The sequence below is a fragment of the Nannobrachium achirus genome (genome assembly GCF_963921795.1).
Source record: "Nannobrachium achirus genome assembly, chromosome: 23".
NCBI classification, from domain to species: domain Eukaryota; kingdom Metazoa; phylum Chordata; class Actinopteri; order Myctophiformes; family Myctophidae; genus Nannobrachium; species Nannobrachium achirus.
The window spans coordinates 47,169,061-47,193,126 of NC_137830.1; the positions used below are offsets into that span (position 1 = coordinate 47,169,061).

At 43.8% G+C, this 24,066-nt stretch overlaps 3 protein-coding genes across 7 annotated transcripts in view; 2 read left to right on the plus strand and 1 right to left on the minus strand.

Annotated features, from left to right (window-relative positions):
- The window catches only part of eps8a (EGFR pathway substrate 8a, signaling adaptor), a 114,679-nt gene that overhangs the window by 72,078 nt on the left and 18,535 nt on the right, over nt 1–24,066 (plus strand). For 4 of the 5 annotated variants that reach the window (XM_080754780.1, XM_080754777.1, XM_080754778.1 and 1 more), the window contains exons 5-16: nt 225–317; nt 3,205–3,273; nt 4,418–4,567; nt 5,365–5,447; nt 6,182–6,318; nt 7,241–7,314; nt 9,276–9,399; nt 9,675–9,763; nt 10,167–10,241; nt 11,220–11,365; nt 12,961–13,120; nt 14,651–14,790. In XM_080754780.1, coding sequence (XP_080610906.1) covers nt 225–317; nt 3,205–3,273; nt 4,418–4,567; nt 5,365–5,447; nt 6,182–6,318; nt 7,241–7,314; nt 9,276–9,399; nt 9,675–9,763; nt 10,167–10,241; nt 11,220–11,365; nt 12,961–13,120; nt 14,651–14,790 — 1,340 coding nt within the window. The remainder of the gene's footprint in view (nt 1–224; nt 318–3,204; nt 3,274–4,417; nt 4,568–5,364; nt 5,448–6,181; nt 6,319–7,240; nt 7,315–9,275; nt 9,400–9,674; nt 9,764–10,166; nt 10,242–11,219; nt 11,366–12,960; nt 13,121–14,650; nt 14,791–24,066) is intronic. The other variant, XM_080754781.1, reaches the window with a different exon arrangement.
- LOC308309260 (xaa-Pro aminopeptidase 1-like) lies at nt 14,802–19,273 on the minus strand. The gene has a single exon (XM_080754782.1). It carries the CDS (start codon nt 19,251–19,253, stop codon nt 17,313–17,315), a length of 1,941 nt encoding a protein of 646 aa, XP_080610908.1. The 5' UTR covers nt 19,254–19,273; the 3' UTR covers nt 14,802–17,312.
- LOC308309263 (2-(3-amino-3-carboxypropyl)histidine synthase subunit 2-like) lies at nt 20,370–23,960 on the plus strand. Its single transcript, XM_080754785.1, has 2 exons — nt 20,370–22,996; nt 23,306–23,960. The coding sequence occupies exon 1, from the start codon at nt 20,397–20,399 to the stop codon at nt 21,873–21,875; it is 1,479 nt and encodes a 492-aa protein (XP_080610911.1). The 5' UTR covers nt 20,370–20,396; the 3' UTR covers nt 21,876–22,996; nt 23,306–23,960.

Genomic DNA, 24,066 nt, shown 5'->3' on the forward strand with positions numbered 1-24,066 from the left:
TGGAGTGAAAGGTCAATTTATTAAGTATTGACGGTTCAAGTGGTCAAATATCCGAAAATCTATGAACAGGTTGTGGGGGTCCCTGCTTCATCTCTCTCTCAACTAAGGGGTCCTCGGCCTGAAAACGTTGAAGACCCCTGGTGTAGAGAAATGTTTTTATAAGCCTATAGATCGGCTATTCTCAAATCGTAATAGTCATGTTTTCCTTGGTGTGTTCTTCCCAGCACCTGACCACCTTTGTGATGGACCGCAAGGACGGCATGATCACCATCGAGGACGGCGTCCGGAAACTCCGTCTCCTGGACGCCAAGGGCAAGGTGTGAGGCAGTGTTGTTTTTGACAGCAAATTTTGATTTAGTTTTAGTCATAGTCCTTTGAATAAAATGTAATTTAGTTTTAGTCATAATTTAGTCACCTGGAAAGTATTAGTTTTAGTCTAATTTTAGTCGACTAAATGTCATAAGATTTTAGGCGACTGAATCTACAGTTGATTTAGTCGACTAAAATGTATTTTGGCAGGCCTTGATGGCATCGTAAGGACTGATTTTACACTTGGTTGTGTGCTGAAAATAGCAGATCTACAAGCTTGTAGATCGGCTATTTTCAGCACGCAACACCTGAGAGCAACCAAACATAAAATGACTCTCTTCTCCACTAGTCCCTCCCTAACGTTTTAGTCTAGTTTTTATTTTGTTGACGAAATTGTCAATATTTTTAGTTTTAGTCATCACAGCTTAGTTTTTATTTAGTTTTTATTTTCGTTTTCGTCAGTGAAAAAAACACAAGTCGACAAACATTTTTCTTCATAGTTTTAGTCGACGAAATCAACACTGGCGTGTGGACCTGCGGGACATTGTTGTTTTAAATGGCAGCTTGTTTTAATGTGACAAACGAATAACATTTGATTTCAATTTTGAATAAAAAATATATGTTGTGATGTAATGGCTGATTTTACACTTGGTTTCTTGCTGAAAATAGCCGATCTACAAGCTCACAACACGTCGCGCTGCGATAGCCTTGCGGATGAGTCAGACCGACTCATCCATGCAGTGTGTGAATGAGTCTGAGCAACGCAAGGTTAGCGCTGTGATACATTGTGAGCTTGTAGATCTGCTATTTTCAGAGCGCAACACCCGAGCGCAACCAAACGTAAAATGACTTGGCCTTTATTTCTACTGGATATCTTAGTCTAGTGTTTCTTTGTTGACGAAATTGTCAGTATATTTAGTTCTTAGTTGCGACCGTTAGGTCGCAGTCACTATCAAATCCTCCACCAGCTGGCTGTCAGTCAGTCTGTTCGTCACGTCACACTTTTCCCCTACTCATATCTCCGCCACCGTTGCCCCGATCCATGCCAAACTTTGCACACACTCCTTGGCTGCCAAACCACAACCCCTCATTTCTCACATGGCCTCTTCTAGCGCCACCATTAGGCCGATTCTTGCACACATGTTTGGACACTGCTCCTACAGATTTAGCCCTAAAATCACGCAAAGCGGTACACAGTATCTCTACAGTCATGTAATCAACATGCATCTGTCCCATCTAGTGCCACCATCAGGCCGAATTTAGCAAAACACTTTTTTTTTTGCCCTAAAATCACGCAAAGCGGTACACAGTATCTCTACAGTCATGTCATCAACATGCATCTGTCCCATCTAGCGCCACCATCAGGCCGAATTTAGCAAAACACATTTTTGGACACTGCTCCTACAGATTTTGCCCTAAAATCACGCAAAACGCTACACAGTATCTCTAAAGTCATGTCATCAACATGGATCTGTCCCATTTCCCATATTCCCTCCTGATTGCCTACCATTGCCTTTTAAAGTTTGTGTATGCGACCTGACGGTCGCTTATCTCCCGATTAGGGAGTCTAATGGTTTTACAAGTCGACGAATATTTTTCATCATAGGCCTAGGCCTAGGCCTAGGCCAGACGGAGCTGGATATGTCATATATCCCGGTTTTTCAGATATCCACATAGAACTAGACCAGGTCACCTGGTTCTGCCAGACCCGCAATGAAAATCAGAATGCAAGGAAGGGGGGGGGGGGGTGGATCAATCTTAGTCTGGCCTCTCTCCTTTGACCTGTCCGGCAAGCGTGACGCTGGCAGGAGTGCAAGACTCCAGCTGGTATAGCTCGTGGGATCCTTAAGGCACGCAAACCTCCCCACCACGATAAGGTGTTGATCCATGGGGAAGGGGGGGGGGGTGATAGACAGACAGAGGACAGAGACAGGACAGTGACAGTCAGACAGACAGAGGACTAAAACAGGACAGTGACAGTCAGACAGGCAGAGGACTAAGACAGGACAGTGACAGTAAGACAGGCAGAGGACTAAGACAGGACAGTGACAGGCAGACAGACGGCTAAGACAGGACAGTGACAGTCAGACAGACAGACAGAGGACTAAAACAGGAAAGTGGTAGTCAGACAGGCAGAGGGCTATGACAGGAACGTGGTAGTCAGACAGGCAGAGGGCTATGACAGGAACGTGGTTGTCAGACAGGCAGAGGGCTATGACAGGAACGTGGTAGTCAGAGCTTGTAGATCGGCTGTTTTCACTAGTATGGCACTGAACTAACACATGAACACACAGGATTGTATAGGCTGAGCAGCTGGAAATGTTTCTGAGCTTGTAGATGGGCTGAGGAATTTATAGTGTCAGCAGCTCGTCAGCCAACTCAACTCAGCTGGTCCTGTACAGGTGACGGCACTCAAGGCAATCAGCCGAGCAAGGGAAGGGAGGGGCAGATGAGCAGTCAGAGGCAAACACAGGCACACTGAGGAAAAGAGGGACCGACCGACCGACCGACAGACCGACAGACCGACAGACCGACAAAGCCTTTTGTAGGCCGACCCCCTGGGTCTGGCAAAAATATCTAGGTCCACACGACAAAGATATCTAGGTCTAAAATAATCTGATTCCCCAGACCTCCACTAGGGGGACAAGCACACACACAGTAAAGTCTTCAGAGATATCCGGGTTCCCTGTCTACACGGATCCAGTGAATCGGATATTTTTCAATGTCTCCACTTATTTATCCGGTTTAAAAAATATCCAGTTTCACGGCCGAAATATCCAGCTTCGTGTGGCTGCTAGACCCAACAGCACAAAAAAATGTCTAGCTTCAGAAATATCCAGCTCCAATGTAGCCGGCACCTTAGTCTACGAAGTTAACAGTGGATTTGATGTGAAGGTGTGGACCCAGGACATGCTGCTGCAAGTGGAGGACAAGGCGGTCAGCCTCCACGACCAGGAGACCAAGGTGAGAGTGAGAGTGTGTGAGAGCACCCAGGAGGGTGGCGGAGTCACAAAGTAGGGGTCATGATGAGGTTGGACACCCCGGGGATCACTAGGGATTCATTAATTGGCATTTGTTACACTCAGTGACCAGAAAACCCATAAACCCAAAGAAACGTTTAAAAACAAGCATGACTTCAGACATGGTTGTCTTCAAAATGACTCCTTGCGTAATGTATAAAATGTTCTCTCCTACTTTAGATTTTTCAAGAAATGAAGTGCAAGCCTAAAATAGTCTTTATTTGTCTATTGAAAAAAGTAACATTTTATTATCTATAAGTATGTAATATAGTGTTGTATACAGCCAAAACATGGCAAATATGAAATTGTCTAGAAACAAGTTTGACTTTTCCCATGACTTTGGTCTAGTGCTGATCCTTTGTGTTTCACTTGTCTGTGGTATGATTGGCCAGTGCTGTCTGCTACCTTTTGTGTGTCTCATTCTCAGTAAAGGAACCTTTGTGCTTTGTGCTTTGCAAAGGAGCTCAAAGAAAAACTAATACTGTGGGTTGTTGATTTTGGTCTTTGAGAGGTCCTTTTTCATTCAGGTGTGTGTGCAGGGTTCATCGCCATGCTGGATTGTGGTGGAAATTTTTGTAAAAAATGTTTTTCCATGGACATACAAAATGAGTGGACAATATATATATATATATATATATATATATATATATATATATATATATACAGTATATATATATATATATATATATATATATATATATATATATATATATATATACATACATATAATACCAGAAACACATAAATAGATAGCCCTGAATGACCATAACCCTACGGGCCCATTTGTACACTCTCAAGAGTTTTGCGGGTCCTTGCAAATAAAACGTTTGAGAACGACGTGTGCTAGTGGACTCCTAATGTGCTATAGTGTCACAGTAACTTGGTGTCATACATATTCTTAAGAAAATCTGGAGACTTGACATTCAGTAATTGGCTCTTATGATTGAAATAGGAACATTGTAATGGTGTGTAAAAAGAAAATCTAAAATTTGCCACGGACAAGGACAAGTCTTGCCACAGACACATTTGTCCGTGTACGGACATATTGATGACCCTGTGTGTGACGTGTGTGTGTGTGCTGTTTTCAGAATGAGTTGGAGAACTTCCCAATCGGAACCATCCAGCACTGTCAGGCTGTGATGAACGCGTGCAGCTATGACTCCATCCTGGCTCTGGTGTGCAAAGAGGCGGGTCAGGGCAAACCCGACCTGCACCTCTTCCAGTGTGAAGACATTAAGGTACTGGCGTTGACGTTCTCTAAAGGAATTGTCATGCACATCCTTATGCAGTAGTTCTCTGCTTCAGGACAAAAAGTCACTGTATGTAAGAAAAGAAGTCCATATGGCAGCTACTGTATAGCTGTTGCTCTGAGAAAACTTAAATGTGCAAAATAAAACGATGGTTTCGACCAGCGAATGGTCTTCCTCACCTGAGGAGTTTAAGTTCACTTAGATCAGCCAACACAGGGATGCAGACAGAACCATCGCTAAAAGCCCCAGGACAAAAATCCACTCGTCCGAGACAGTTTGCCCTCCTGGCCCCCAAGCTGTGGAATAAACTCCCTGTCGCACTTAAAACAACGGACTCACCCGCTAGCTTTCGCCGTGGACTGAAGACTCACCTTTTCAGACTCCACATAAACCCATAGCACTACTGAAACACTCAATGACCATACATGAAGCTAGTTAGCATTTGTTTTTAGGTTTTTTAGAATCCTTTTTTCTTTACTGATTATATTGTTTTTTTTAGATTGATATTCATATGCATTTGTTATATTGTTGTTGATGTTATGACATGTTATCTTGTTTATTACAGTGATGTATTATCTGCTTGTTGTAAGTCGCTTTGGATTAAAAGCGTCTGCTAAATGCCTAAACTGTAAACTGTAAGTTGCCATAAAAAGTCAAAAAGAAGAAGAAACGTAACATCTGCAAGCTTTTAGATTGGCTAGTGGTTAATGCCTCGTGTTTGTTACGTTCACGTTGTCTTAAGAACAGTAGGTGTATTATTCAAATTGTCTTTGATTTTCTTCCAGGCGAATCTGATCCACGCAGATATTGAAAGTGCCATGGTGGACGCCAAAGGCGGCAAGGTCAAGAAGAGACCAGAAGCACTGAAGTAAGTGTTCCTCTAGTTTTCTCCACAATTTCCAGTATTAACACGGGTACACATTATTTGTGTATCATTATTTTATGCTTTAACTATTGAAAAATAGCAGATATACAAGCTCACAGCGCGGCACCGAGTGCCGCGCTGCGAGCTTGTAGATCTGCTATTTTTGGAAAATCTTGAAGATTTTAACCCGATTCTATAAGTGTCTTTTGAATCCTTCTAAGGTGTTTTGAAAAACCTATGTTTCTATGTCAGCAATCTGGCTAGCCATCGTCAAAGAAAAGCTCCTTTTCACTTCAATGGAGCTCAGTTAGCCTGTTATTGAGAGACTACTATGTCAGTGGTTCTCAAACGTTTTCATGTGAAGGACCCCCAAACTGATATTTATTTGGCCACGGACCCGCATCTCAAAATATTTAGTTCCAGGGACCACCCAGAAGCAAAATTTGAGTTACAAACATTCGCTTTGAAAATACATATATTCAAAGATTTGCAGAAATTTTCATGACTTTTCAAAAATAGCAGATCTACAAGCTCGCAGCGCGGCACTCGGTGCCGCGCTGTGAGCTTGTATATCTGCTATTTTTCACTGGTTAAAGCGGTCAATAATTCTAAGCCTAAATGGGTTAAAATGAAGCCCCCGGGCTTTGCTGACTTGCTGACTTGCTGCACCTCATGCTTCCGTCACGTGAATAACGGTACGGTCCTTTCCGTCTCTCTCTCCGTCCATGTTGTCCCAGAATGATCCTGAAGAGTGACGGGGTCATCCCACCACCCCCCGCCGCCCCCGCCCCTGAGCCCCCCCCTACTGTCAGCCAGGTGGACGTGAAGGGCAGAGTGGCGGCGTGGTCGGCCTGGGCCAGCGAGCAGCAGGACTGTGAGTCTGAACCTCTCCTCTTGTGATAACGCTTCTTTTATTTTTAGCAATGTTTTTAACAATACCCACATTTTTCACAGATTTTGCTGCTTTTATATACCTTTTTGTTTATTATTTACTTTATATATATTTTTTATTTCATGTTGAAATATTAAATATTATGAATTTGCCATGTATTGCTGTACTTTAATATATTTTTTATTGAATTTATTATATTGGGTAAAATATACGCAATGTTAGTCTGATGTGACAATATCCAACGTTAGTGTTCTAGGCTAGGGTACATTAAATACAATTATTTTTATTTCTCTGTTTAGAAGAACCTAGCATTACATTAAAGAATGACTTCATCCGTTTTCAACCTATCCTCATATCCTCACTAATGCTTATTATATGGTACCATTTTTGCCTACTCATTATTATGAAAATAGCAGGTCTTCAAGCTATTTTCTACAAATTGAGCCAACTTGTAGATCGACCATTTTCAAACTTTGCGTCTTTCTAATATTATTTAACAATTTGGCCAATGTTTTTATAGTAGCCTATAGTTTGTTGATTACTTTTGTTGCAGCAACGGTCTTTATTATTTTCTTTCTCTCGTTTTTTTAGAGGTCTTAAAAGTCCTTAAATCGTCACTTCACTGTCATCTGGGGACCCCTCAAAAACAATGTGGGGACGCCCCTGGGTGTCCCGACCCACAGGTTGAGAACCACTATTTTAGTCGACGAAATAGACACTGGACAGTGTGTAGACTCTTTACTCACTGTGTCGTTTATTTTACACCTTAAAATGCTCTGCATTGAGCAACAAAAAAAACACAACACACCAGTGTTATTGTTGTCCAATGTGTTTATTTCATCCAATAGTTCCACGGCAGCAGAATGCATAGATAGGCTAATCTCCCTGTTGTCTTTGTCGCCAGACAACGATCAGATGCCGTACGCAGAGGAGGGGGTGTGTCCGGAGATGACTGCGGCCCGGGTGGATCGGGACGTGGTGAGTGAGTCTGATCTGGTCACTTACTTCCAGGGTTCCCACGGTCATGAAATTCCTGGAAATATTTTGAAATTAGAAAAATATTTTTCCAGTACTGGAAAAATGTTGGAATTTATCAAGGGTCCTGGAAGGTCCTGGATAAAATAGCTATGCATTGTCTTTGGTTATTGATTTTGTTAATACCTCTGAAATAACAAATTAAACATGGGCCAAATTGTCTAAATATTAGTGTTGCGAGGCGTTGTGAGCATGTAGATCTGCTATTTTCACAATAGAGCTGTGTTATGCAAAATTCCTAAACTCTTAGTGCTCGTCAGGGTGCCAGGGTCCCCAGTTAAAACATGATTATTTTGGGGGTCATGGCCTGAAAAGGTTGAGAACCACTGGCATACACTACCTGTCTTTGGGCATTGCGCATAGGAGTAAGTGGCCTGTTATTGAGCTGAATTATTGTTATATAGTCCTGGAAATTGGGAAATTAATTGGTAAAAATGTGTGGGAACCCTGTTCACTTCTCATGCTCAACTCCCATCACGCTGCATAGCAGCCAGGTTTTGGAGCAGAGGAAAGAAAAAAAGGTCAAATCAAAAAGGTCATATCTAAACTTTATTATGTCTAAGGAAAACAATGTACCAAATACATACAAGGTATCAAGAAGCAGTTTAGCCACTTTAAACCCATATACCTGTACATTGGCTGCTTTAAAATGGTCTATCTACAAGCTCACAACGCGTTGCGACGTGACTCGTATATACATATCTTTTTGAAACCTAACAACACAAATCTTGAATGGGGTCCCTGGGACAAAATCTGTTCAGATGTGGTCCACGGTCAAATACATTATTTGGGGGTCATTGATAGAACCACTGTATATAGAAGATGAACAGTTTTTTTTTTTCCAAGCAAGCAAGTGAGAAACTTGTCTTACATAAGAATCTTGGTCCAATGTTAAGGCCTTGATAAATGATTACTGTGGTTTGTTTGAAGTTTAATCATTAGATAAAGTCACCTTGCTTGGCTTATCATAAGCAAATCAAATCAGAGTAACTACATGATTTAAAAAAGAGGCACAAGAGGTTGAAACGAAGGTTACACTACACATGTCGGGTAGCTTGGGTTCCACAAAAGGCAACACTTTAATTGGTCTCTAACTCTTAGAGTTTGTGCTCTATCAGTTACAATTTACAATGTAGATATTTAGTCGCTTTTATCCAGAGCGACTTACAATAAGCAAGGAAAATAACCACATGCTTAGAGACAGTGTAGTGCCTCAAAAAACTAGAATCCCAGTCAAGCCCCCTTTGATGTCTATGTGTACACTGAGTGCTCGGCAGTGTCTCACGTGGCTCAAGTCCGCTTGAGGCGGCAAGCCTCCATCGCGGTCAGGTCAATGACTACTACAGGTTAATGACTACTATCGGCCAAAACGGCGAGAGAGGCACTTCCGCGTTGGGTGTGGCCTCTGCTCAGCTCTGGTGGGAAAAACATACTAGCGTCCTGTAGTCAGAACACACACACACACACACACACACACACACACACACACACACACACACACACACACACACACACACACACACACACACACACACACACATACACACACAATACTATCACAGCGTCATAGCTATTTACTCCATATGATCGGAGCTCAGCAACATTCAAATTGTACCGTATCCAAAATGCTTCACAATGTGCATTAGACATGCATACACTGATGGATCATCAGGAGGTTAAGTGTCTTGCTCAAGGACACTTTGGCACTAACTCATGGGTAACCCGCCCGGGATCAAACCGAGAACCTTCCGAGCCACTGCCGCCTCATACCATGGATTCTTGTGGTGTCTGGATTGTCTTACTTTTGGAAGGGGCTCCAGATAGCCTCCCTAGTGTTTTCATAGTAAACATGACTTGGTGGTGTCTGTCCATTAAAACAAAGATTATCTCGGTTGTTTTTCCAGCAAATCCTCAACCACATCCTGGACGACATCGAGTACTTTGTCACCAAACTTCAGAAAGCTGCCGAGGCCTACAACGAGCTCTCCAAGAGGAAGAAATCCAAAAAAGGGAAAAAGAGTCCAGGAGGTGAGTTTGGAATATTATTTGATAGAAACACAGGTGATACGACATTTGCTCAAGGGAAGCAAGCAACATGGAGCAGCCAAACATGCAATATGCACATCAGTATGATTGGCAAAGTCATTAATTTATTGCAAACAAAAGTCAACAAAAGAAACAAAGTCGTGCCTGGCAACAATAATAACATTCTTTTGTTCTTTTGTACTCGTTTTTGTAGATGTGTTTTATATAAGATAAGTTTCTTTATGTCAACATGTGCCATTTACACTTTTGTCCACCAGAGGGAGTTCTAACGCTACGATCTAAGCCTCCAGGTGAGGAGGAGTTTGTCGACTGCCTCCAGAAATTTAAGCACGCATTCAATCTGCTGGTGAGAACCTCATATCTGAGCCATTAGAGTACTATTGCACTAGTCCTAGCCTTGACAACCATGCCTTGTGCAAATGTTACATTTCATTTTGATACCATGTTATTTAGATGCCAGTTTTCATTTGTTTACCTGCCATCCGTTTCATTGTACAGTTAAGTAGGCCTATGTATTTTTGGATATTATATTGTTTAGACTGATACCGAGGTCACCTACAATATGATCCTAGTTTACTATGATATTACTTGTCATCTGCATTTGATGTGTGTGTTTACCTTGCTTATTGTAAGTCACTCGTGGACAAAGAGCATCTGCTAAATGCCTAAACTGAAAATGTGTACATATGTCAGCTGGTGCAGCCTTTTCTGCGTGAATTAATGTCCTGGTGGTTTGCTGTCACCTACAGGGCAAACTGAGGGACCACATTCAGAACCCAAGTGCCCTTGACCTGGTGCACTTCCTCTTCACTCCGCTGAGGATGGTAGGTCCCCATACTCCATGGAACTTTCCTGTTCTACCCTGGATTTGAACCCGGTGCTGGGTCTCCTGCGCCGGTGCTGAAGTGTTCTTTCCTTTAATTTACCACTGAGCTAATAGAGCCTGCGTGCTTGCTCAGGGGAGAAATGTGTGTCAAACCCTAGACACAGGATCTAAATCAAGCAGGGAGACCAAAAACAACCACCCCGATTGTATGATTTATAGCCTATTGTGTCAACATACTCTACCATACAGATTGGACAAAATAAAAATGTATTCTAAAAACAAATAATTACATAATAGAGCTTTAATTTGGGCTAGGTCGCGTGTCCATTTAGTCATATTTTTAGTCACCTAAAATGTTGACTTAAGATTTAATTCAAATAAATCTACAGTTGATTTTGTCTACATAATGTATTATTACATTATGTAATAATACATTCACCCCAATAGTGATTTTTAGTCTTCAAATGATTTGACCTCAAAGTATTCGAATAGTCGAATATTCGACAGGACTGGCCAAACTGTCAAATATTAAGTAAGCAAAAGGCGAACATTGTGAAAACATTGTGAAAACGCCTCGAAGCGCAAGGCGATGTGAGCATGTAGATCTGCTATTTTCACAACATTTATCTGCGGAACAGAGTCACATTGAATGTAATACCTACAATTCCAAGTGCTTGTCAGGGTGGAGGTCCTCAGTTCAAATATGTTTATTTTGGGGGTCACGTCATTCTTATGACTTCCAAGTGCTTGTCAGGGTAGAGGTCCTCAGTTCAAATATGTTTATTTTGGGGTCACGTCATTCTTATGACTTCCTATCTAGTAGCCAAGCTTTATAAACTATATATTTTTTAAAGAGAAAACAATGAAAAAAATAAGCGATATTCGACTTCGGTGAACAACGTCGAATAGTGACTTTGATATTCGAATATTGGAATATTGGAATACTTGGTGAATGCCCTAGTGTGCGTGCGTGCAGGTGATCCAGACGTCCAGTGTGGAACTGGCCAGGAGTGTGGTGGTTCCACTGTTGAACAGCGAGACCATCGAATTCCTCCACGAATCGCTCACTGCAGAGGAGAGGCACGTGTGGGTGACGCTGAGTGACGGCTGGACTAAATGCAGGTGTGCTAGCATTAGAGATACATTTCTTTTACCATTTAGGCCTGGAATTATTGAATGCATTAACCAGTGAAAAATAGCAGATATACAAGCTCACAGCGCGCGCTGCGAGCTTGTAGATCTGCTATTTTTGAAAAAGTCGTGAAAATGTGTGCAAATCATAAATCTTTGAATATAATGTATTTTTTAAGCGAACATTTGTAACTCAAATTTTGCTTCTGGGTGGTCCCTGGAACTAGATATTTTGAGATGGGGGGGGGGGGGGGGGGTCTGTGGCCAAATACATATCAGTTTGGGGCTCCTTCACATGAAAAGGTTTGAGCACCACTATAGTAGTCTCTCAAGAACAGACTAACTGAGCTCCAGTTAAGTGAAAAGGACCTTTTCTTTGACGATGGCCATACTATCATAGAAACATAGGTTTTTCAAAAAGTCTTAGAAGGATTCAAAAGACATAGAATCGGGTCAAAATTCTAATTTTCACGATTCTTCAAAAATAGCAGATCTACAAGCTCGCAGCGCGGCACTCGGTGCCGCGCTGTGAGCTTGTATATCTGCTATTTTTCAATAGTTAAAGCATAAAATAATGATACACAATAATGTGTGCCCGTTCTAAATGGGAACACACTAAGACATCCAGGAACCTTTTAACCTTTATGGTAACATTCTAGCCTTCACAGTATAAATACTAATTCTTGAAAGATTATCTCTACGTTTAGTTGTAGATGCTTTGTTGACTTGAATGTTCTCGCTCCTTTGATTTATTTAATAGCTTTCAGCCATCATACAAAGAGGGTTTAAAAAGACAATGGAGGATACTAAAACACAGTAAAGTCAGCGACTTATTTCCACTGTGGCCCCTCTTACTCAAATAGACTGACAAACATCAATAATACAGAATACAAAACGTAGAAATAACAAAGATAAAACACTACAGAACCCTGTCCGTCTGTCCATGTGTGTCTATTCAGCGCGATTCCATGAATAGAAGTCTCTTCAGTTCACTTTGCACATTTTGTAAACACTAGCCCTTACCCGTTCAAAGATATGAGCTCCAAAAAGATGTGCAGTGTGTGGGTTATGGGATGTGCACTGTGCACACAGTATATGAGGGATGGAAAGTAACTTAAACTGGTGCTTGCGTGATAATATGTAGGAGCATCAATGTAAGAAATACCCCCCCCCCCCCCACACACACACACACACACACACGCACACACACACACACACACACACACACACACACACACACACACACACACACACACACACACACACACACACACAGCTGTTTAAACATGTTGCCTCATGCTAGATGCAGAATAGATATGCCTCATGCTAGATGCAGAATAGATAGTAGATACACCATAAAAATGCTAATATACAGCATATGATTTGTGAAAGTGACAAACGGGCTTCACAGATAAGTCAGGTGTGTTCATATGCTAATGGTGATGCGATTTCAGATCAATTGCTCCAGCCACTGAGGAGAAACGCTGTTTCAGACAGACAGACACTCACTCAAACAGACAGACATTCGGAAAATGATATGTGAACAACAGTGAAGGTGATTCTTTTTATTTATTTTTGTTCCCCAGGTTGGAGTGGCCCAAGGACCAGTACTTTCCTCCGTGCTCGCTGCGCTTCCGGGACGGATGGGAGCCTCCCGTGTTGGCGTACCTGGGTCCGTCCCGCGAGCAGGAGCTGAGCCAGATAGCTGAAACTATCGCCCACGCTGAGATCCAGAGACGGGAGGAGGTGACACAATAATTTATTTCAGTCATTCTCAACCTCTAACCCATTTAGGGCCTAGAATTATTGAATGCTTTATTTAACCAGTGAAAAATAGCAGATATACAAGCTCACAGCGCGGCACCGAGTGCCGCGCTGCGAGCTTGTAGATCTGCTATTTTTGAAAAAGTCGTGAAAATGTGTGCAAATCTTTGACTATATGTATTTTCAAAGCGAACATTTGTAACTCAAAATTTGCTTCTGGGCGGTCCCTGGAACTAAATATTTTGAGATGCGGGTCCGTGGCCAAATACATATCATTTTGGGGGTCCTTCACATGAAAAGGTTTGAGAACCACTGACATAGTAGTCTCTCAAGAACAGACTAACTGAGCTCCAGTTAAGTGAAAAGGACCTTTTCTTTGACGATGGCTGGCCAGATTGCTGACATAGAAACATCGGTTTTTTAACAAATCTTAGAAGGATTCAAAAGACACTTATATAATCGGGTCAAAATTCTAATTTTCAAGATTTCTCAAAAATAGCAGATATACAAGCTACACAATAATGTATAGACCTACCCGTAATAGGCTATATGCACAGCAGCCATATTGGAAAGAAATTGGGCCTTGTCCTTACTTCCTTCACAGGTGTTACCAATGATACTAAATGAAGGCTCTGTTCCATTCTGGTCAAACGGAGTCAGGGTGCTGATATTGAGCGTGTTGGCTCACTGGAAACACTCTGCTACACCGGTGGGTCAAAGTGGGGCCCAGGGACACTCATGGTTCCATGAGGGGCTCCAAATGGCCCATTATGGGTCCAATTCGTACACTCTCAGAGTTCCTTGAGATTGAAAGGTTTGAGAACCACCGTGCTGCACTAAATGGAACAGAGCCTCCGTTAGTATAATTGTTAACACAGAACCTATTTCAAGGACGTATGTTCCAATCAACACATTCATATCGTGACCCTATAGCAGGGGTTTTCAAAGTGGGTGACGGGGCACCCTGGGGTGCCGCGACGGCAGTCCAGGGGTGCCGCGAGATAATTTGATAATATTTGGAATTTATTTGGACACGTGAAAAAATATTTAGTATAATTTTAAACTTGAAGTACAAAGTCATTTTCAGTCAGTTCTAACCAAAATGGCTATTATCTCAACGTTTTCCTCGCAACATGATCACTAAAATATCGTCACTGTCGGGCAGAAACCTCGTATCTCCAAGTTTCAAATGTGTACGTCTTTTGGTAAAGCAAAGCCCTGCTTCATCATACAAGACAGCGATGCGAGGCCTTGTGTGCTTGTAGATCTGCTGTTTTCACTAGTTTAGTACATTTTATAGATGATAAATACAAAATGGTTTTGGACATACAAGGTTTCCACCCGACAACGAAGATATGCTATAAATATAAGGTGCTGGGAGTGAAATGTATAATGCAAGGGTGCCTCGGATTAAAATCATATTTATGGGGTGCCGTGACAAAAAAGTTTAGGAACCCCTGCCCTATAGGCCTAATGTAAACAGTTTGAATTGTCTCTCTCTCTTCTTTTCAGCAACCGGCGGCGCTGCAGAACTTCCCCTCGTCGGACGGGTATGCGTTCACTAACACGTCCTACAAGAACATGACCATGCTGGACCAGGACTTGGCCGTGGCGGCCTTTAAGCACGCTGTCAGCCGCCACGTAGACTCTAGGTAACCCCCTGCCGCCTGGGTCTGTGGACCAGGCGGCACAGCACGCCATGGAGAACCGCTCCCACTTTACTGTCTAATAATGACTCCTCTCTGGCTCTCCCTGAACTGGCTTAATCTGTGTTTGACACGTGAGGCTAATTCTTGTCTTGTTTCTATCTATTTAATATGCTTTGCCTTTAAACGTCTTGTTTTCTTGGACGATAGAGAACCGAACGTCTGACATCACTGCCACTAGAGGCCGCTGTACACCCCTGGGTTGTGGAGTTATTTTCTCCATTGAAGACCATAGGGTCTAGATAGCAATTGCGGCATATAAGAACGAACTGTGATCAGAAAATAAACAAATGAGCCTGGCAATTTCACTCAGATAGATATGAGGCATCAACTAAAGGGTACTAATTTATTTAAGAGTAAGAAACTTCTTAGGTTTAAAAATGACCTGAAGATCGTAAGATTACCCAGATTAACCACCTAACTCAATTGGATCCTAAAACGTTCGTTCAAAACTCCTCCTAACGCCAACTTCTAGAGATAATAGTTTTGTCCATCATTGATTAGAATGGTGGGAAAAGATCTCTCCATTAATGGTGAAAAACCTCCTAACTCCACTTGAGCTGGATTTGGGTGATGATAATAATATTATATTATAAGGACACATTCAAGTATCTCACATGTATAAAGTTACCGTACCAACTTTGATGAGGCAGTATTGTGTTGTTCTAAAAACATGGAGTAGAGTAGTGTTGTCAGTTCTCAATTTGTTTAATCAAACAACTAAATAGTAACACAGTGATAACTAATGCCACAGAATTTAAAGAATCTTGCCAATGTTTTTTTTGGCGGAGTGTGATGTGTGTCAGTGCGGCCGGCCAGTGAGTCACGTTATCTCCTACTGTATTTTCCTACTCCATTTCCCGGTACCGCCGCAGGATTCATTCTATTTTGTCCAAACACAGACGTTATCAAATGTAACGACACAGACAACGGACAGAATCGCCAGGCTGATTTGTTTATTTTTGCAATACAGTTCTTTTGACGCGATGCTAAGATGACCCTATAGTATGTCAATACAGAAAATACGGTACTTCCGTGAACAGGGGATAACGGAGTGACGTCATGACTTTAGTACTCTATATTCTTCCAACCTGGTTGACTGCTGTGTACGGCCTGGGCGATAGGACTTCAAATCAATATCACCATTATTCCATAACTTTTGCATTACTATTAATGAATGATTTTATTTTAAAAAAAAAACATGAAAGATAATAAATCTAACAAGCTCACAATATTATGACATTGTGATCTATTATATATTTGTTTGTGTCGATTGCTTGATTTATAAGAAACGAGACAAATATATATTTTAAAACAAACTGCATCTCGATTATTTGATTAACCTACATGAGCAAGTTTGATCTTTTAGCGCTAAATATTTTCGGTTGATTGCCCAGCCCTATAGTGCTTTCACAGCAGTTGTTCAGTCTCTCTCTCTCTCTCTCTCTCTCTCTCTCTCTCTCTCTCTCTCTCTCTCTCTCCCTCCCTCCCCCCTCTCGTTCTCTTCTCTTATTGCCGGTTTCCTGATATACAGTAGAAGCACCAAAGTCAAATTTCTGTCTTTCCAATGATCACCATCTTACCCTTCTGATCGCACACTATTCTTTCTGAGATTGTTTTCCAAAAGTGATTAACGTTTCTACAGAGTCCCGATGAGGCTCTGCAACTTTCCTCTTTTTGCTTGTCTCTCATCAACCTGATATTAAAGACGGGACACTTCTCCATGGCATTATTATAGATTATTATAGCAGTTGTCAGTGTTTGCCATGTTCTCAATATACTGTATGTCTCCCAGCATTGTGTGTGTGTATTTGCTATTGTATTTTAATTTATTTGAGTTGTATTCTTTTTATTTCTTTTCATAATGTACCATTTCATGAAGTTTATAGATTCCTAATTACCATATTCAACGTGTTCCACTAAGTGCCAGAAATAATGAACAGGACAGTGTCTAATATCAACCATGTGGCCTTCACGTCCATTATAAATACAGAAATACATTATTAATTTGGGGGTCATTGACATGAAAAGGGTTGAGAAGCACTGTGGCTTAAGAGTCAGTCAGCGACCAATCTCTCGAGACAGAGTCAATGATGGCTATGCCATTGAGACAGACCGAGTGGGCGTCGCACTTTCTTTGATGATGGGTTTCCAGATTGGTCAGCGACTGGTCTTCAGGTGATGGTCTGGGTCTCCCTGATCAGAGTGATTGGTCTTCAGGTGATGGTCTGGGTCTCCCTGATCAGAGTGATTGGTCTTCAGGTGATGGTCTGGGTCTCCCTGATCAGAGTGATTGGTCTTCAGGTGATGGTCTGGGTCTCCCTGATCAGAGTGATTGGTCTTCAGGTGATGGTCTGGGTCTCCCTGATCAGAGTGATTGGTCTTCAGGTGATGGTCTGGGTCTCCCTGATCAGAGTGATTGGTCTTCAGGTGATGGTCTGGGTCTCCCTGATCAGAGTGATCGGTCTTCAGGTGATGGTCTGGGTCTCCCTGATGAGCCACTCCAGGGCCTCCCTGCGGCCCTGCCTCTCCAGCTCCGCTCCCACCGTCTCCCTGCACTGCCTGTGGTACTCGTTCACCCAGTGGAGCTCTTTCCTTGTGAGCAGCTCCGTGTTCATCATCTTCACCTGGATGGGGACCAGGGTGAGGGGATCGAACGTCACACTTCCTCTGTTCTTGTAGTTGTACTTGGTTTGGGCCGGCACAACGAGGACCACACTTTCGAGCCTTATGCCGAAAGACCCGTCTTCGTAGTAGCCGGGTTCGTCGCTGATGATCATACCGGCCTCCAGGGCCACGTCGGCGAGCGTCTTGTAGCTGATCCCGCACGGCCCCTCGTGGACGTTGAGGAAGCAGCCCACGCCGTGTCCAGTGCCGTGCAGGTAGTCCAGTCCCGCCTCCCACAGCGCAGCTCGAGCAAACGCCTCCAACATGTGACCTTTGGTTCCGTTGGGGAAGACGGCAGCGCTGACGGCTATGTGTCCCTTCAACACGTAGGTGAAGCATTCCTTCTCGAAGGCAGTGGGGGTTCCAAAGTGCACGGTGCGGGTGACATCTGTAGTTCCATCGGTGTACTGAGCTCCGGAGTCGATCAGATAGACTTCGTTCGAGGACAGGGTCCTGTTGGTTTCGGGCACAGGTCTGTAATGTATGATTGCTCCGTTTGGGCCAACGCTGGAGATGGTAGGGAAACTGAGGCCGACGAAATGTTTCTGCTGACTGCGGAATTCCTCTGCCTTATCCGCAGCAGAAATCTCAGTCACCGTGCCTTTTGGGATCTCTTTTTCCAGCCAAGCAAATAGTTCACAAAGCGCGACCGCATCCTTGATGTGTGCCATTCTCATGCCTTGAATCTCAGTGGCATTCTTTACCGCCTTGGCCAGGCAGAGCGGAGTGTTGGGGATAAGGCAACGGTGGACCTTGGGGATGACCTGTGTGAGGGCATAACTGGCTTTGTCACAGATCCAAACTTTGTCCTTGGCGCCCAGGGAGGCGCAGACGGCCTGGAGCTCAGTATAGATTGAGTCATACGGGTGTGTATGGATGCTCAGCTCAGGCTTGCTAGGAGTGTCAAGCTGCAGGTGGTGCCTCACAGTCGGATCAGCCAGCCGCTTCTGGTCCACAAACAGTCTGATCGTGCTCAGCCCCACAAAGGCGTATGCAAAGAACACAGGGTTGTACTCGATGTCCGAACCTCGTAGGTTGAAAAGCCACGCGACATCGTCCAACGCTGTGGCAACAAACCAGGTGATTCCCTTTTCCGTCATCTTGGCTCGGACGGCTACAATCTTGTCTTGCCAAGACAATCCGGTGTAATCCAATCCAAGGGTGACTAGCTGTGTGCTGGGTCTAGCAGGGCGGTCCTCCCACACAACATCTATCAAGTTATTCTGCACCGCCACAAGAGAGTGGCCTGCAGCGCTCAGGGCCTTGGCCATGCTCTTCCACTGGTCTGCCCCTATGATCCAGGGGTCCACTCCGACCTTGGAGTTCTCAGGCAAAACGCTGATCAGCCAGTCCTCCTTGGCTGGAGTCTCCTTCAGCCCCGTCTTCATGAGGGTCCAGTTGTTGTCCATCTGCTGACTGGCCTGAAGAAAGTAGCGTCCGTCCGTCCACATGGCTGCATGCTGCTCCGTCACAATGGCTGTGCCGGCAGAGCCATCGAACCCGCAGACGAACTCACGCCTGCAGTCGCACGGTGCCATGTATTCACTCTGATGCGCGTCTCCGGAGGGAACCATGTAGGCCTGGAGGGGCTCAGACGAGTGTTTTCCATCCTTCATCACCTGGCGAAGGTGCCTGAGCAGCTCCTCTGTGAGCTTTGGAGACGTGATCGTGTCTTTGGAATACAATTCTTGCACTTCGTTGATCACTGGTACCTTGTCATATGCAAAACTGGAGGCTGCCATGTTATCGCTTAACGTTTATGTGCACAAAAACTTAGCCCTGATTCTTTCAGTGGTTTGTGAAATTTGCTCAGGACACACACACACACACAGAAACTCTTCCAGACAGCTCACAAGCAACAAGCCACTCCGTTAAAACAGCAAAACGAGACACTGCAGTGTTGAACTAAATTGACCTGCTCTAAGTATTTAAATAGTTAGATGTGGTTGGTGCAAAGCATATCTTTGCCAGCTGGTTGGAACTTCATATTTTAAGACTATGATGTCAATCATCTATGTTGTATCTATGATGTATGACTATATTTGGGCATGGTTTCATCCCAATCCAATCCCCATTGGCTTCAATTACAAACTGTATACAGTATATATTGGCACCAGCCAGTATAAACCTCATATCTCCCTATTTATAATAATATAAATGGCACCGCTCAATTCACACTTGATTCACACTCAATTCACCACTTAATCATACAAGAGTGTTACAAAGTAGTGAAAAGAATAGCAGATTTAAATGGTAAATGGTGCATTTATATAGCGCTTTTTATCCAAAGCGCTTTACATAGATTGTGCATTACATTCACCCATTCACGCACACATTCATACACCGGTGGTGGAGGAAACCATGCAAGGCACCAACCTGCTCACCGGGAGCAATTAAGGGTTCAGAGTCTTGCCCAAGGACCCTTCGACATTAACTCAGGGGGAGCCCGGATTCGAACTGGGAACCCTTCGGGAACCCTTCGTGCTCTAATAACGGTTTCTCTACCCCTGAGCTATGCCGCCCCACAAACATTACAAACACACAATGCATTGCTATTAAGATCATCTATTTTCATTCATTTATTTATGAAATATATATTGTATAAATAATATATAATGAATATATATAGAAAATGGTAGTCTGACTCCCATGTGGACGTCAGATGTGTGGCCACTGGCCAGTCTATGATGTCAGTCACCTATGATGTATTATTCCAAATTTGGGCAAGGTTTCATACGTCAGAATAAAATAATAATGTTACTGCGAGGGCTGGTGCGTAAATAGTGGGGATGATGGGGAGTCATGCAGCTCAGTCGTTATGTTAGCTAACGAGCTACGCTATTCATCTTCAACCCAAGTGAGCCTTTTTTGTCAGAGAGCCAACAATGACCGACGCATTTAGCAGCTGCTCAGAAGTGGTTCTTAAGCGTGTGGTGGACACGCCAGCGGAGAGGAACATTCCCTTGGAGGGCCTGGAGGGGTTTTATCAAATCAAGAAGACCTGTGAGTTCATCGGCCACGGTCAGTACAGAAAGGTCGCCCTGCAGTTTCCAGATGAGTTGCTGGTCGATTCCGTAGCGATAGCCGAAGAGATAGAGAAGGAAACCCGAGCCAAGGTGTTCGTACTGGGAGACACGTCTTACGGTAGTTGCTGCGTGGACGAAGTGGCTGCGGAACACGTGGGAGCGGACTGCATCGTGCACTACGGCCGCGCGTGCCTCAGCCCCTCCAGAAGGCTGCCGTTGATGTACGTCTTTGAGAAAAGGCAGGTGGACCTGGAGAATTGCGTGTCTTCCTTCAGAGACCTCTATCCCGACACGCAGAGTCACGTCGTCGTCCTTTACGAAGTGAGCTACGCCCACGCCATCCACGACCTCCACGCCCTCCTCACCCGAGAGTACCCCAACGCCGTTGCCTCGACACTCCTCCTGGACAGGGAGTGGTGCTGCAGTCTTGGACAAACACCAAGTCAACACCAAACTTGTGTTCCAGGTCAAAAGGACGGCGAGGTTCTTTGCCAGTTCGGCAGGCGCTTCGCCTTGAAAAGCGGCCTGACCGTAAAGGATTATGCCATGTTCTTCATAGGCAAGGAAGGGGCAACCTTAAGAAACTTCATGATGACGTGGAACCGCTGTTCGTTCTGTTCCTTCGACCCGTCGGCGGCAGCGACGGGCCGCGCCCAGTCGGTGAGTATCAACCGGGCCTTGATGAAGCGCTACTACTACATAGAAAGAGCCAAAGACGCCAACACGGTGGGCATTCTGGTGGGCACGCTGGGCGTGGCGGACTACCTCGCCATCATCCAGCAGCTGAAGGAGACGATCCGCAGGGCGGGCAAGAAGAGCTACATGTTCGCCGTGGGGAAACTCAACGTGGCCAAGCTGGCCAACTTTCCTGAGATCGATGTCTACGTGTTGATCGCTTGCCCGGAGAACTCCCTGTTGGACTCCAGCGAGTTCTACAAACCTGTGGTCACCCCGTTCGAGATGGAGGTGGCCTGCAACAAGCACAGGGAGTGGTCAGAGGAGTATGTGACAGACTTTCGCCATCTGTTGCCGGGCGGTCTGAGTCACGTGCCCCTGGGTAGTGAGGAAGACGAGTGTGACGACGCCGACGTGTCACTGATCACCGGAGCGCTCCGAGCGCCACGCGTGGCCCTCGGTCCTCCGCCGCGCCCGTCTGAATCCTCCGTGGTCCTGAGGAACCCCATGCTCACCGTGGCCAACGGCAGCACGGCGGCTTCCTTCCTGGCCGGTCGTAGCTGGCAGGGCTTGGAGCCCAGTCTGGGAGACACTGCCGTGACCAAGGCAGTGCAGGGGAGGAGAGGCATAGCTATTGCTTATGAAGAGGAGGGGACAGCATGACTCTCATTGTGACCAGCAACCTATGCATAATTTGATTTTGTATTTAATCAGCATTTAGTTTGTAATTACTGATAATACTTGTACAGTACTGTATCAGTGATTCTCTAACTTGTTCTTGACCCCCAGATTAATATGCATTTGGCCACGGACTCCCATTTGAACATATGTCGTGCCAGGGATGGCCCATATGATATTTGTGTTAAAATGTTTCAAAACTATTATTAAACTAAATATAATATGATTTTTTGGAAAATGGCAGATCTTCAAGCTCACAACGTGTCGCATTGTGAACTTGTAGATCTGCTATTTTCAAATAGGCAATCTTATGATTTTGATGCTATATTAACTCGTTTTCATGAGGACCCCCTGGAACCCCTTCAAGGACCCCTGGGGGTCCCCGGACCCCACTTTGAGAACCACTTGTCAATAATTATTGGGTCTCCCTGGGTTAAGTCCAGGGGCATTTAGAGTTTTAAAGCCAAATTCAAGGGTCACTTTCTCAGTTTTACACTGACAACCCATACGACAACAGTCGTATGCTATAATCACGCTATAATCACATTATTCCCTTAACGTTTTTGCTTTGTCAAAGTGAAAGGAATTGGAAGTGAACTTGGACATTTAAAAATTATAAAAGAAAATCATTATAATACAGGCTGGCTGCTTGTGTCCATGTCCTGTTTGTATAAGACAATACTTATCCAATAAGAACAAAAGAACATTGTTGGTGGTGGTTTTGATCCATAGATTTTCATGTATGGCCCAATGTTTAATTTTTACCTCACCAGACATTTCAGGTTAAATGTGGCTCTGGATCACAAGGCCATGTGTGAGCTGTGATTGGTCTACTTTTGAGGGGACAGATCAGGGCTTGGAAATAAATATGATATATTATATCATTTTGTCCAATCGCCCAACCTAGGGCTTAACGAGAACAGAAAAAAGAAAACAGTTTTAGTGGGATGGCTATAAGAACGGCATTAGGCCTACTAGTACTGTTATCATCTTCATACTAAGGGGATATCTTCAGAAATAGTGTCGAATCCTGGAATAAATTCCTTACCAAAATATTTCTTCACCAATGTCTTTGTAAAGGTCTCTAGTAACGCATCTCACAAAGGGTTAGGGCAGGGGTGGGCAATTATTCTTTCCATGGGGCCCCATGAACAACAGAAAATATTGTGGAGGGCCGGGCCAAAAGGCAGTGCTCCCCACAAGATCTGCTCTCCGCAAACTAAACACGCAGCTTTACCTCCGACTTCAGTAAATAAATACTTAGCAGTCCAATTTTTTGCAGAAATGCAGCTTTAGTCCATGAATGATGTAAAATTTGAAAATGTGTTTATTTTGTAATTTGCCATTAACCCTACAAGGGCCTGTCAGAGTGAACCAAAGGGCCACATACGGCCCCCGGGCCGCACAATGCCCAGGTCTGGGTTAGGGGATAGGGAAATTCAGTTTCCCTAGGAGAATCCTTGACAGCTGTTGAAAGTTAGGGTCCCATTAAATTACAGGATAAAACACCATAATACATATGCTTTAAGTAGCATGTGAGGGGTCAAACTAGGGTTTTTTCATGATTCTGAATCCATTGCAAGCATTTGTTTTGCACGAAAAACATTCCTTGGCCAAAAAACGGCCCGACAAAACTATGGTTTAGTGATGAAACTATGGTTTAGTGATGAGTCATCACTTTTCATTGTTTTGTGGGAGCCGCCTTTACCCCAAGGAATGTTTTTTTGTGCAAAACAAAAACTTGCAATGGATTCGGAATCATGAAAAAAACCTAGTTTGACATCTCACATGCTACTTAAATCATATTTATTTTGGTGTGTTTTTGAGCGGTGGTAAACCACTCCATAGAGTGGCTGTGCGTGTGTCTGTAGCCTTTTTCCTCAGCGTTTTGCCATAGCAAAACGTGTGTGTGTAGCATAGCACATCCTAGACTCAAATCCTAGTCTGAAGACGTTATGCAAGCACGACCACCGCTCACTTCACATTGGGTGTGATCTTTTTTCCTGTATAGTTAAGTTAATGGGACCCCAACTTTCAGAAGCTGTCAAGGATTCTCCTAGGGAAAGTCTTTGTGAGATGTGTTACTAGTAGAGACCTTTACAAACACATTGGTGAAGAAAGTTTTTGGTAAGGAATTTATTCCAGGACTTTTTAAGATATCCCCTTACTATTAATA

Bases quoted from the DNA above. Each gene is read 5' to 3' on its own strand.
- LOC308309260 (XM_080754782.1), bottom strand. From the start codon at position 19,253: ATGGCAGCCTCCAGTTTTGCATATGACAAGGTACCAGTGATCAACGAA.
- LOC308309263 (XM_080754785.1), top strand. From the start codon at position 20,397: ATGACCGACGCATTTAGCAGCTGCTCAGAAGTGGTTCTTAAGCGTGTG.